The sequence below is a fragment of the Ranitomeya imitator genome, chromosome 5 (genome assembly GCF_032444005.1).
Source record: "Ranitomeya imitator isolate aRanImi1 chromosome 5, aRanImi1.pri, whole genome shotgun sequence".
In the NCBI taxonomy this organism is placed as follows: Eukaryota; Metazoa; Chordata; class Amphibia; order Anura; family Dendrobatidae; genus Ranitomeya; species Ranitomeya imitator.
In genome coordinates, this window is record NC_091286.1 from 155,091,813 (window position 1) to 155,106,427 (window position 14,615).

At 42.0% G+C, this 14,615-nt stretch overlaps 1 protein-coding gene across 2 annotated transcripts in view; it reads left to right on the top strand.

Annotated features, from left to right (window-relative positions):
- Nucleotides 1-14,361, top strand: part of EFCAB2 (EF-hand calcium binding domain 2) — a 68,591-nt gene extending 54,230 nt beyond the window's left edge. The window contains exons 4-7 of one of the 2 annotated variants that reach the window (XM_069767932.1): nt 7,900-7,979; nt 8,919-8,961; nt 9,161-9,227; nt 13,928-14,361. In XM_069767932.1, coding sequence (XP_069624033.1) covers nt 7,900-7,979; nt 8,919-8,961; nt 9,161-9,227; nt 13,928-13,938 — 201 coding nt within the window. In that variant the 3' untranslated portion in view covers nt 13,939-14,361. Of the gene's footprint in view, nt 1-7,899; nt 7,980-8,918; nt 8,962-9,160; nt 9,228-9,305; nt 9,602-13,927 lie in introns of those variants that run through there. The other variant, XM_069767931.1, reaches the window with a different exon arrangement.
- The last annotated feature ends 254 nt before the right edge of the window (nt 14,362-14,615 follow it).

Sequence of the window (14,615 nt, forward strand, 5' to 3'; positions counted from 1 at the left end):
TGCATGTGTCGCGGTTGTGTGACAGTCACAGCACATGCATGGAGAGCCTGTTTGTTGTCACACAGCCGCGACACATGTAATTGCGGAGCCGAACAGCTAATTATCGGGAGCGATCCAGGTATTCAGGATACCGAGGCAGCTATTCAGGAAGCGCTATAGCTATTCGGATAAGGAGTTACCCGAAGCTATTAGCTCATCCCTATTTATTATACAATGCCCTACACTTCTCCCTATCTAGCTAATCATGTGTTTAGTTTTTTTTTGTTGTGTTTTTTTTCCACTTCACTTCCTGTGATGTGTCATTTGAGTGGAGTCTCAAACAAGACAACACAGGAGGCTGGGTATGCACTTTGTTCCCAGCAGAGTCTATCTTCCCACATGTTATCAGGGGGAAGCTCTGCAGTTTACTACAGTTTTTGGCGGCGGCGCCATCTGGAGATGTGCTGGTTCCACGGCACTGATAGAAGCTGAGGGAGAGGCGAGTGCAGCGCCGGCACTCTGCTTCTATCTCCGCTGATGCAGCATCTCATTGTAAAAAAGATATAGTCTTTGGGCAGAGGTAAAAGCAGTAAATGACACCAAAGCCACCCCACATCTGCTGTCACTGCTCCCAAACAGATTGTTATCAGAGGGTTGTGATAGAAGCAGTGTTAGTGACACAAGTACCGTCCCCTGATGACGATTCATTTGAGGGCAGTGATAGAAGCTGGGTGGCGGCACTGGTGTCACTCACTGCTTCTGTCTCCGCCCCTGATGACATCTTATCTCACAGAAGCTGCAGCAGCAGAGACACAAGCAGAGTGCCAGCTCTACAATCACCTTTTTGTACGTTCTATCATCGCCATTTTACCAAGACATCTTTAGAGGACTGCGATGAAGAAACTGTAGTAGATAACTGCAGCACCTTCCCCTGAGGAGGTCCTGTTCCAGGAGGTGTGATAGGAGCTGCGGAGAAGTCATTGCAACGCCAGCCTTCTTGGACCCTTGAGGGTATGTGCACACGCTGCGGATTACTCTGCGGATTTTTCCGGACTGATTTTGGTAAATCCGCAGGTACTGCGGATTTCCTGCGGACTTACCATGATTTTTTTGCGTTTTTTGTGCGGATTCCACCTGCGGTTTTACACCTGCAGATTCCTATTATGGAGCAGGTGTAAACTGCTGCGGAATCCGCACAAAGAATTGACATGCTGCGAAATAAACAACGCTAAGTTTCGGCCCGTTTTTTTGTTCCGCAGCATATGCACTGCGGATTTTGTTTTCCATAGGTTTACATGGTACTGTACAACGCATGGAAAACTGCTGCAGATCCGCAGCAAAATCTGCAACATTTGCACATACCCTCACACTCCTATCAATTAAAAAGTCACAGAAAGTAAAATACTGTAAAAAAAAAAAAAAACATATTTAGGGATTAGCTGGATATGGAGAAGTGTAGGATATTGTATAATAAAGTAAGTTACAAAAGGGTGTTAAAATGCATATTTACAAAGGACATTTTATGTACCGGACCAACCCTTCTAACACTATATAATATCTCAATCCTGACAGTAACAATAACAAGAATGATGATATGCTCGACATTCAGGGTTAAAAGGAATCTGTAATCAGGTTTCTGCCACCTAATCTGAGTACAGCACAGTGTAGAAACAGACACTCTGATTCCAATGATGTGCCACTTACTGGGCTGCTTAGTGTAGTTTTATTAAAATAACTGTTTTATCAACTGTAGATGATCACTAGAGGACTAGTAAACTTGGTGCCATGTAGTCCTCCAGATTCATGAGCTCTGTTTTACCCCTCACCCACTACTGACTGGCAGCTTTCTGTGTACACTGTGCATAGGCAGGAGGCTGCCAATCAGCGGTATGGGTGGGATTATACAGAGGTCAGCATTCAGAGAGTTGGTAAATCTGCAGCAGCTAAAATAGTGATTTTTATCAAAATGACAGCAGGCAGCCCATTAAGTGACACATAACTGGAAAGTGTATTCTCCTCTCAGGTGGGGTAAAAAACCTGGCAACAGATTTATTTTAAGGATGAGAATCTCCTATAGTAATTCAGTTTGTTGTTTGTTTTTTTAATCAATAAATATTAATTCAGTTTTAATAAAGTTTTACACTACATGTATTGTCAAAAGGATCAGGAGAATGAATGAGGGTAATACCACTAAAAGTGATATGGCTAATATTCGTTGAGGCGATGACAATCAGTAAAAGTTTGTTGTTCATTTTTTGTTTTGTTTTTTTTTTTTTTTTTTCCTGCCTAATCCTCACATACTGAGAAATGATACTCTGAAGGATGACGATGTTAGACTCTGAAATTAGATATATACTGTACCGCTGTCTGTAATTTGTTTTCTTTATGTTAAAATCCAATAAAAAATGTTTAAAAAAAAAGAAAAAGTGATATGGCTGTGCTTCAAACTTTTCAGGTACACTACAGTTCCCAGTGTTCTTAACCTATGGAACCTATGGATTGCAGAAAATATGGGGCGATATACTAAAATCACCTGTCTACCTTTGCCAAAAACCTAAGGTCTTAACTCCTCCAGAGGGTGGCAATCAGAGATTTGAAGTACCCAGAGTTTGCTGAGGCATTAGGCCGGCTTCACACTCAGCGTATGAAAATACGGTTCGTATATTACGGCCGTAATACGCTGAAAAGTCCCGAAAATAGTGGTCCGTAGCTCCTCCGTAGGCAGGGTGTTTCAGCGTTTTTTGCACATGGCATCCTCCGTATGTAATCCGTATGTCATCTGTACTGTGTGCTTTTATCGCAGGCTTGCAAAACCGACATACGGCTATACAAGGGATCCAAAAAAGTATTTAGTCAGTCAGCAATAGTGCAAGTTCCACCACTTAAAAAGATGAGAGGCGTCTGTAATTTACATCATAGGTAGACCTCAACTATGGGAGACAAACTGAGAAAAAAAAATCCAGAAAATCACATTGTCTGTTTTTTTAACATTTTATTTGCATATTATGGTGGAAAATAAGTATTTGGTCAGAAACAAAATTTCATCTCAATACTTTGTAATATATCCTTTGTTGGCAATGACAGAGGTCAAACGTTTTCTGTAAGTCTTCACAAGGTTGCCACACACTGTTGTTGGTATGTTGGCCCATTCCTCCATGCAGATCTCCTCTAGAGCAGTGATGTTTTTGGCTTTTCGCTTGGCAACACGGACTTTCAACTCCCTCCAAAGATTTTCTATAGGGTTGAGATCTGGAGACTGGCTAGGCCACTCCAGGACCTTGAAATGCTTCTTACGAAGCCACTCCTTCGTTGCCCTGGCGGTGTGCTTTGGATCATTGTCATGTTGAAAGACCCAGCCACGTTTCATCTTCAATGCCCTTGCTGATGGAAGGAGGTTTGCACTCAAAATCTCACGATACATCGCCCCATTCATTCTTTCATGTACCCGGATCAGTCGTCCTGGCCCCTTTGCAGAGAAACAGCCCCAAAGCATGATGTTTCCACCACCATGCTTTACAGTAGGTATGGTGTTTGATGGATGCAACTCAGTATTCTTTTTCCTCCAAACACGACAAGTTGTGTTTCTACCAAACAGTTCCAGTTTGGTTTCATCAGACCATAGGACATTCTCCCAAAACTCCTCTGGATCATCCAAATGCTCTCTAGCAAACTTCAGACGGGCCCGGACATGTACTGGCTTAAGCAGTGGGACACGTCTGGCACTGCAGGATCTGAGTCCATGGTGGCGTAGTGTGTTACTTATGGTAGGCCTTGTTACATTGGTCCCAGCTCTCTGCAGTTCATTCACTAGGTCCCCCCGCGTGGTTCTGGAATTTTTGCTCACCGTTCTTGTGATCATTCTGACCCCACGGGGTGGGATTTTGCATGGAGCCCCAGATCGAGGGAGATTATCAGTGGTCTTGTATGTCTTCCATTTTCTAATTATTGCTCCCACTGTTGATTTCTTCACTCCAAGCTGGTTGGCTATTGCAGATTCAGTCTTCCCAGCCTGGTGCAGGGCTACAATTTTGTTTCTGGTGTCCTTTGACAGCTCTTTGGTCTTCACCATAGTGGAGTTTGGAGTCAGACTGTTTGAGGGTGTGCACAGGTGTCTTTTTATACTGATAACAAGTTTAAACAGGTGCCATTACTACAGGTAATGAGTGGAGGAAAGAGGAGACTCTTAAAGAAGAAGTTACAGGTCTGTGAGAGCCAGAAATCTTGATTGTTTGTTTCTGACCAAATACTTCTTTTCCACCATAATATGCAAAAAAAATGATAAAAAAACAGACAATGTGATTTTCTGGATTTTTTTTTCTCAGTTTGTCTCCCATAGTTGAGGTCTACCTATGATGTAAATTACAGACGCCTCTCATCTTTTTAAGTAGTGGAACTTGCACTATTGCTGACTGACTAAATACTTTTTTGCCCCACTGTATATATATATGTCAGTAGACACATATATGTATATATATTAATATTTCATTCAGCGCGATATAGCAGAAAGCTGGTAATTCAATTACCGGCTTTTGCTTTCTCCTTCCTAAACCCGACATGATATGAGACATGGTTTGCATACAGTAAACCATCTCATATCACCATATTTTTTGCATATTCCACACTACTAATGTTAGTAGTGTGTCTATGCAAAATTTGTCCGTTCTAGCTAGTAAATTAAGGGGTTAAATGGCGGAAAAAATTGGCGTGGGCTCCCGCACAATTTTCTCCGCCAGAGTAGTAAAGCCAGTGACTGAGGGCAGATATTATTAGCCTGGAGAGGGTCCACGGTTATTGCCCCCCCCCCCCTGGCTAAAAACACCTGCCCCCAGCCACCCCAGAAAAGGCACATCTGGAAGATGCGCCTATTCTGGCACTTGGCCACTCTCTTCCCATTCCCGTGTAGCGGTGGGATATGGGGTAATGAAGGGTTAATGCCACCTTGCTATTGTAAGGTGACATTAAGCCAAATTAATAATGGAGAGGCGTCAATTATGACACCTATCCATTATTAATCCAATACTAGTAAATGGTTAAAAAAAATACACAAACACATTATTAAAAATTATTTTAATGAAATTAAAACAAAGGTTGTTGTAATATTTTATTCAACGCCCAATCCAATCACTGAAGACCCTCGTTCTGTAACAAAAAAAACATAATAAACCAACAATATCCTTACCTTCCGCAGATCTGTAAAGTCCAACGATGTAAATCCATCTGAAGGGGTTAAAATATTTTGCAGCCACGAGCTTTGCTAATGCAACGTTGCTCATGTCTGCAAAACCCCGGAGAATGTAGGTAAAGTAGGTCAATGACCTATATTTACCTGCATTTGCGGTGAGGCGCCCTCTGCTGGCTGTTCCTAGATCGTGGGAACTTTCCTAGAAAGCTCCCTGGCTCGAGATCATAAGAGGGCACCCTCTGCTGGTTGTCCTCATATGAACTCGAGCTTGGGAGCTTTCTAGGAAAGTTCCCACGATCTAGGAACAGCCAGCAGAGAGCGCCTCACCGCAAATGCAGGTAAATATAGGTCAATGACCTACTTTACCTACATTCTCCGGGGTTTTGCAGACATGAGCAACGTTGCATTAGCAAAGCTGCAAAATATTTTAACCCCTTCAGATGGATTTACATCGTTGGACTTTACAGATCTGCGGAAGGTAAGGATATTGTTGGTTTATTATGTTATTTTTGTTACAGAACGAGGGTCTTCAGTGATTGGATTGGGCGTTGAATAAAATATTACAACAACCTTTGTTTTAATTTCATTAAAATAATTTTTAATAATGTGTTTGTGTGTTTGTGTTTTTTTTAACCCTTTACTAGTATTGGATTAATAATGGATAGGTGTCATAATTGACGCCTCTCCATTATTAATCTGGCTTAATGTCACCTTACAATAGCAAGGTGGCATTAACCCTTCATTACCCCATATCCCACCGCTACACGGGAATGGGAAGAGAGTGGCCAAGTGCCAGAATAGGCGCATCTTCCAGATGTGCCTTTTCTGGGGTGGCTGGGGGCAGGTGTTTTTAGCCAGGGGGGGGCCAATAACCGTGGACCCTCTCCAGGCTATTAATATCTGCCCTCAGTCACTGGCTTTACTACTCTGGCGGAGAAAATTGTGCGGGAGCCCACGCCAATTTTTCCCGCCATTTAACCCCTTAATTTACTAGCTAGAACGGCCAAAAAAAATGGGGATATGAGATGGTTTACTGTATGTAAACCATGTCTCATATCATGTCGGGTTTTAGGAAGGAGAAAGCAAAAGCCGGTAATTGAATTACCGGCTTTAAAGCTGTCTAGCGCTGGAAGAAATATTAATATATATATATATGTGTGTCTCACTGACATATATATATATATATACCTATTCTATGTGTACACATTTATTCTACCTATTCTATTGGAAGCTGTCAGTGTGATTTTACTGTACACCGCACTGAATTACCGGCTTTTCTCGCTAACACCGCTGCGTATTTCTCGCAAGTCACACTGCTGGTCCATGTGTGATCCGTATTTTTGGGGCTTCCATAGACTTTCATTGACGTTTTATTTGCGCAATACGGTGACAAACGCAGCATGCTGCGATTTTCTACGGCCGTAGAAAGCCGTATAATACTGATCAGTTTAATACGGCAGATAGGAGCAGGGGCATAGAGAATAATTGTGCCGTATGTTTTGCGAGTTTTACGGACGTAGTTTCTGCGCTCTTACGTCCGTAAAACTCGCAAGTGTGAAACCGGCCTTACTCTTCCTCTATTTCCCCTGCTACTGTCAATTTTATTGGTTTTTATTGCAAATTAAATAAAGATTCATTTGTTTTACTATTTGGGTTTCTTTTGCTTCCCCCTTTTGGGTATTATCATTTAAACTTATAGAGTTATGGATGGTACTGAGAGCTCTGATCATTTGCTCCCCCTACATGGATACCCATTCATTACAGGATGGGGTACTCAAATAATGGGTTAGGTGACCAATGAGGATTTGGTCTCCTACAGAAAGGCTACAGAGAGGAATTTTTCTCTTGGGGCGTGTACTTTTCCTGATAGAGACTGACCAATCATAAGCCTGTCAGCAACACACAGGGGAAAAAAGAAAACACCTTCCTCTCCTTACTGATCTCTGCAGGTGTTGTGTACAGATACAACAGAGTTATGTATCATTATAAATACTTCCAGATCTCATCTCACAGCAGTGTGTGGGAGGGTGAGAGCTGACGGCACTGTGAGACGAGATTTGGAAGTGTTTCTAATGATACATAACTCAGCTCTGTTGTATCTGTACTCTTAGTTTTACTCAGCGCTGGAGCCACTATTCGATGATGTGGCCACTATTCGATGATGTAGCCACTATTCGATGATGTGGCCACTATTCGATGATGTGGCCAGTTTAACATACTCAAACTGGTGAAAGTTTGTTTTTAAATACCTTGTAAAAAAATGCCTAAGCTCCCCTGATTCTGCAGCTGTTCTTCATTATGTGTGCCATCACTCCATTGCAGAAAAATTCACATTTGCTCCTATATAAAATTGGCTTTGCAGTCCAAGATAGCGTTCCATCAGAGTCTTCTCTGGGGGTGTGCACTTTCACCCTTCCTTCTAAAATGCTGACAGTCACTATTTGGCAGGTGATATAGCAGTCTGTAAATCTCAGAGTCTGCTGAGCTGTGATTAATGCATATGGGAGGGAGGTCCCAAAATGTCTGCCGTGAACCGACACTTCGCAAAACAGAAAAGAGCAGCAAAATCGGGGGAGCCGGGGCATTTTTACGAGCAATTCAACTTAAAATTTTTGAGCAAGTGACAAGTCCTCCTTAATATGCTGGTTCATAGCATCTGCACATAGGAGATTTTCCAAGTTCTAAAGTCTGTGCAAGGTAATTTTTATAATATTCAAACATTCTACTGTTTTCATTAGGTAGAGGAAGAGGAGCCGACAGGGTACATTCGTTTTGAAAAATTCTTACCTATGATGACAAAAGTGTTACTGGAGAGAAGGTATGGAGACTTATCTGGAGAGTTCAGAGACCTATAGTACTGTTAGTGTTATATGCTGTGAAATTATTCCTTACATTTTAGCACCATAATTAGATACAGCACAATTATTGTTCATCCCCAAATTGCTCCTTGATTGTTGGGAGAAGTTGCTCTTGTAGGATGCTTAGATACCATTGTTTTATTCATGGTGTGCTCTTAGGCAAATTTGTTAGTGAGCCAACACTCTTGGAAAAAAGCAGCCCCACAGTTTAATAAACTGCTGTAATATAGCACTCAGTTTCAATTTAATCAAAAAGGATATTATCAACTTTTCAGAGTGCAGTAGGGAGGTGAAGAAGTTGCTGAGAGGTGGAAAAAGATCAAAATCTCATAACAAATATCTTGTTTCCGCTATTTGCATGTACTGTTGATTTATGCATAATTTCTTGAAATGACTGTGACCATTTAGGGCTGAGGCAACACGCCAAGTAAGGTCACGTGACATGAAGGTTTCGGTGTCACATTGCATCTAATGATTGTTGATGGGGTTGTGTTACAGCCTTGAACCTAACGTGACCATGATAGTTTTGGTTGCAAGTTACATACACAACAACCTAAAGGACATAAATTCAAAAACCAAACCAGAAAAAAACAGCTTTACCAACACTAGGTAGAATTTAATGTAAGTCTCTTTTCACGTTAGACTCGCATGCGACCTGTCAGGGATATAGGTTTGGCTTTTCTTACCACCAAATCACTGCTCTAATCTAGTTACATGACATCAAGTCACAGACAAGTTGTAGAAATATTTTTTGTTGCTTGACTTGTCTGAGTATTGTAGTAGTTGTAGTTGACCAAAGGCAGCCTGTGAGGGCAATGTGAACAGAGCCTTCCACAGACCATTATAGCATCTTTGTTACAGAAATCTCATTCACCTTTCCCATCTTTCATTTATTTTAGGTACCGGCCAATACCTGAAGACATTCTTCTGCGAGCATTTGAGGTCTGTTTATGCTGGTGAGCTTCAAGCTGTGACTCTCCAGCAGCTGCAGAACTACAACATCCAGTAGGCTTTGACAGCTGCAGACTGTCGGCACATGTCGGGATTTATGGTTTAGCAGCTGCTGGACATCACTGGTATATATGCTATCGTATATATCCATGCAAGAAGAAGTCTTCAGTGATTTTTGTCTTTTTTCTAGGTTTTAGATGAAAAGAAAAACGGATTCTTAACTAAAGATGAACTCATCAAATACATGACTGAAGAGGGTAATGGTCACTTAATTAGTGCTGGCTTTATATGAAATATAGACTAGTAAGTAACATGTGAACATATGACTCTCACAGGAGAACCTTTCACACAGGAGGAAATGGAGGAGATGATTTCAGCTTCTGTGGATCCAGACAAGAATATAGTTCCCTACAAGGAATACACTGCAGTGATGGTGGTAGAACACTATTGAATAGCTCCCTAGCATTTCCTTAGCGTGTAGCACAACCAGCGAGTCAATGGATAATCATAGAATTACTTAACAACTTAAAATTTTCCTTATTGAAGAAAGTTGGAAACCAAATTACAAACATTGTATATAATCTGAATATTATTGCCCGTAATAAACATTGAAGTTGTGTTGTGGGTAGAAGTTATTCCATGATTTGACTTCAACTGATAAGTGACCCCATGGAGCCCAAGTCTAATTTTTCTGGTGTTAAGAAATGTGGGCCTTTTTTTAATCATTTTATATTTTTCAGGAATAATTGTCTCTTGAATCTAGTGTGCCAACAAAATGTAGCACAATATTGGTCAATTATGTTTCCAAAATAGATATTGAAGATACAAGAAATAATTCTGGGCAATTTATAGTAATTTTTGGCAAAACCACTCCTGAACAATGTCTCACCAACAACTAGTGGACAGCCCAGCAGATAGGTCAAGCTCACAGATTTCACAAGGACTGTTTGCCTGACAGCTATCTAAAGTACAGTGTGTCCGTAAAGTCAAGGTGCATTTTTATAGTTTACACTTTGGCGCCCTTTCTCTGGCCCAACTTATATCAGACCTGTTCATGAGGAGAGATAACAAGAACCAATCAAACAATACAAACTCATTTAAGCTGTTGCTGAGCCCCCAGCCAGATTAACCCCTGATCAACTGAACTCTGATTAATACACTGCCAGGTCTGTGACATCATGCAACCGCAAGCTTATGCTATCGTTTGGATGTGTGTAGGGCAACAAATGGAGCCAAAATTGAACTGCACTGAATAGGTATGAAACTGGGAGAGTTTTTCTTTTATTTGGAGCAGATTTCACATTTCTATCGTTTTTTTGTTGCTTTCCAGTGACAGGTCAAAAGTGCACCATGACTTTACAGACACACTGTATATGGCCATGCCAAGGTTATGTTCTTAGTGCATGACACTTCTGGTCACTTGCTCTTGCACTTTTTTTATATCTGGGTTTTGTCACTGTTTTCTTAAGCATTTTTAGTGCCTTTTCACTGGTGTTTTCTGAACTTTTTTGATATTCACAAAGCAAGGAAGAAAATGCTAGCATTTTATAATGTAAAACTGCCTACAAAATGCTGAAAGAGACTCTCCGCATTTACTTATATTATAAAGAATTTTACGTCACTTCTTTTTTTTTTTAAACAGTTGAAGTATTTGAAAGACACTCAAAGCCTGTGCCTTGCAAAAGTAAAGGTACCAAATATAACACAAAACAACGGAGCAAAAATGTCCAAAACCACATATTTCTAAAAATATATAAATCTTTATTTAATACAGAAGTGACATACTGACAATAATTGCAACGAGTGCTATATGCACTATGCATTTAAAAGGAGACCATAGGAAGGAGACATGACATGGCCGGGCATAGGTGGGGATACAAGGTGAAAATACGTCCCTCATTCGTTTACCACCAAAGGGATTAAAGCATAGGATCACATATATAGGGTCCAGCCGGTATCCCCTTCAAAAGAAGTCACACAGATATACAGGTCCTTCTCAAAAAATTAGCATATAGTGTTAAATTTCATTATTTACCATAATGTAATGATTACAATTAAACTTTCATATATTATAGATTCATTATCCACCAACTGAAATTTGTCAGGTCTTTTATTGTTTTAATACTGATGATTTTGGCATACAACTCCTGATAACCCAAAAAACCTGTCTCAATAAATTAGCATATTTCACCCATCCAATCAAATAAAAGTGTTCTTTAATAACAGACAAAAAAACCATCAAATAATAATGTTCAGTTATGCACTCAATACTTGGTCGGGAATCCTTTGGCAGAAATGACTGCTTCAATGCGGCGTGGCATGGAGGCAATCAGCCTGTGACACTGCTGAGATGTTATGGAGGCCCAGGATGCTTCAATAGCGGCCTTAAGCTCATCCAGAGTGTTGGGTCTTGCGTCTCTCAACTTTCTCTTCACAATATCCCCCAGATTCTCTATGGGGTTCAGGTCAGGAGAGTTGGCAGGCCAATTGAGCACAGTAATACCATGGTCAGTAAACCATTTACCAGTGGTTTTGGCACTGTGAGCAGGTGCCAGGTCGTGCTGAAAAATGAAATCTTCATCTCCATAAAGCATTTCAGCCGATGGAAGCATGAAGTGCTCCAAAATCTCCTGATAGCTAGCTGCATTGACCCTGCCCTTGATGAAACACAGTGGACCAACACCAGCAGCTGACATGGCACCCCACACCATCACTGACTGTGGGTACTTGACACTGGACTTCAGGCATTTTGGCATTTCCTTCTCCCCAGTCTTCCTCCAGACTCTGGCACCTTGATTTCCGAATGACATGCAAAATTTGCTTTCATCAGAAAAAAGTACTTGGGACCACTTAGCAACAGTCCAGTGCTGCTTCTCTGTAGCCCAGGTCAGGCGCCTCTGCCGCTGTTTATGGTTCAAAAGTGGCTTTACCTGGGGAATGCGGCACCTGTAGCCCATCTCCTGCACACGCCTGTGCACGGTGGCTCTGAATGTTTCCACACCAGACTCAGTCCACTGCTTCCTCAGGTTCCCCAAGGTCTGGAATCGGTCCTTCTCCACAATCTTCCTCAGGGTCCGGTCTCCTCTTCTCGTTGTACAGCGTTTTCTGCCACATTGTTTCCTTCCAACAGACTTACCATTGAGGTGCCTTGATACAGCACTCTGGGAACAGCCTATTTGTTGAGAAATTTCTTTCTGGGTCTTACCCTCTTGCTTGAGGGTGTCAATGATGGCCTTCTTGACATCTGTCAGGTCGCTAGTCTTACCCATGATGGGGGTTTTGAGTAATGAACCAGGCAGGGAGTTTATAAAAGCCTCAGGTATCTTTTGCATGTGTTTAGAGTTAAACACATGCAAAATCAGAAGATTAGGGTAATAGGTCGTTTAGAGAACCTTTTCTTGATATGCTAATTTATTGAGACAGGTTTTTTGGGTTATCAGGAGTTGTATGCCAAAATCATCAGTATTAAAACAATAAAAGACCTGACAAATTTCAGTTGGTGGATAATGAATCTATAATATATGAAAGTTTAATTGTAATCATTACATTATGGTAAATAATGAAATTTAACACTATATGCTAATTTTTTGAGAAGGACCTGTAGTGTACTAAGTGCAGTAAATCAAAGATCCAGCTTACCCATTATAGTCAGCAGAGTGAAGTGCCCCCTCCTTGCCTGGCACCCCGGACGCGCATTTCGCGTATTCGCTTTCTCAGCGGGGTACATGAATAGCCAGTCTCGTGCTGTTTAAATGGCCATAAAGCCGGAAATGGGGCCGGAATGCTGGCGCATGCGCGGTAGCGCCCGGGGCGCGTCACCGCTGGAGCCGTCACAGCAGTAAAGAACTGGGCATTGGGAATAAGGCAAAAACGCCCCATATATGCACCAATAATAATTAATCATGGAAAGGCATCAGACTAAATCTGTAACAAGAGACATACCATCAAACATACATAACAGTCCATACATTAAAGTCGGTGCATCAGGGCAGGGTATGGGAGGACTAAGTCCACACGCAGGGCAGATCTATTGTTGCAGGCCAAGAGACCTAAATCTGACGATGACTCTGGGGTCAGATTCATTTCTACGTCCAATTGCCAATGGAACCGCATTCGGGGAAATACTCAACAAACATTGGCCCGTGTTACGGACTGACAATGTATTAGCCACACATCTGACAGAAACTCCCCTGATGACACAGCGCAGGGGTAAAAATCTAAAAGACGCCTTGGTGAGGAGTCACTATATAGCCAAAAAAGAGAACAAAAACTTTATGGATGTGAGTAGTCCGAGACGGGGATCTTTCCCATGCGGGTCATGTGTCGCGTGTCCGAATGTCCTTAGATGTGGGACCTTCAGGACTTCAGATGGGAGCAGGGAATTCAAAATACGAGACTATATCTCATGTAATACATCTTTCGTAATATATTATGCCACCTGTCCCTGCTCCCTGATTTATGTCGGTCTCACATCTAGGGAACTTAAAATTCGGACACGCGAGCATGTACATGACATTTTGGCCGCCAACGAAGTGGTAGATGTGTCGGGCTTAAAAACTTTGCCAAGACACTTCCGGGCGTGTCATGGATCTGACCCCAGAGGCCTTAAAGTAAGAGGCATCGAGAGGGTACATAGTGGGATCAGGGGTGGCAACATGGCCAAGTTACTCGCCCAACGTGAATGTTGGTGGATTGTCACCCTTGATACCCTGGCCCCGAAGGGACTTAACGAAAAATTAAGCTTCGCTCCGTTCCTATGAGTAATAGGGCCTAGTATACATAAGAGGAATTTTGTACACCCTATTGTCTTGTCTGTCGTGGCAGTGCGGCATGTGATATGGTAAAAATCTAGGCAAATTTGTCTAGTTATTCTCTCCCTGTGACTCATACCGATCCACCACTTGTTCTTTTAATGTGTTTGTATTAATATTTTGTCTTGTGTTTGTTTTTATTTTAGTGACTTTTTAGGTTATGTCCACGGCTTCGGATGATACCTTGGCTGTACTATACTCCCCTTCCCCCACACTATACTCACTAAGGGTGTAAAATGAAAAAAGAAAAAGAAAACGTAAAAGGAAAAGTGAAAGAAAAAGAATAATCACGTCTTCATTACAACTGTCTTTGTTTTTGTCTTATGTGAATGTATATATCATTCATTGCACTGGCCACTTTAATGTATGGACTGTTATGTATGTTTGATGGTATGTCTCTTGTTACAGATTTAGTCTTATGCCTTTCCATGATTAATTATTATTGGTGCATATATGGGGCGTTTTTGCCTCATTCCTAATGCCCAGTTCTTTACTGCACTCTATTGCATTTTATACTGTGACTATCACATGCGTTTATGTTGGTTTTGGGGGGTGGGAGTATCCAGCCTTTTTAATCTACCTCAGTATGGCCGCTGCCGTGGTCTTCTCTAAAATGGCCGCCGGAGGTGCGCATGCCCGCTGCCGCCCGGAGTGCTCGTCACTCGCTGGAGCTATCTGTAACAGCGGGGCGCGTGTCACATGACGTCTATGGGCGGACTTCCGCCTTACGCCCGCCCTGCTGTGACGGCTCCAGCGGTGACGCGCCCCGGGCGCTACCGCACATGCGCCAGCGTTCCGGCCCCATTTCCGGCTTTATGGCCATTTAAACAGCAC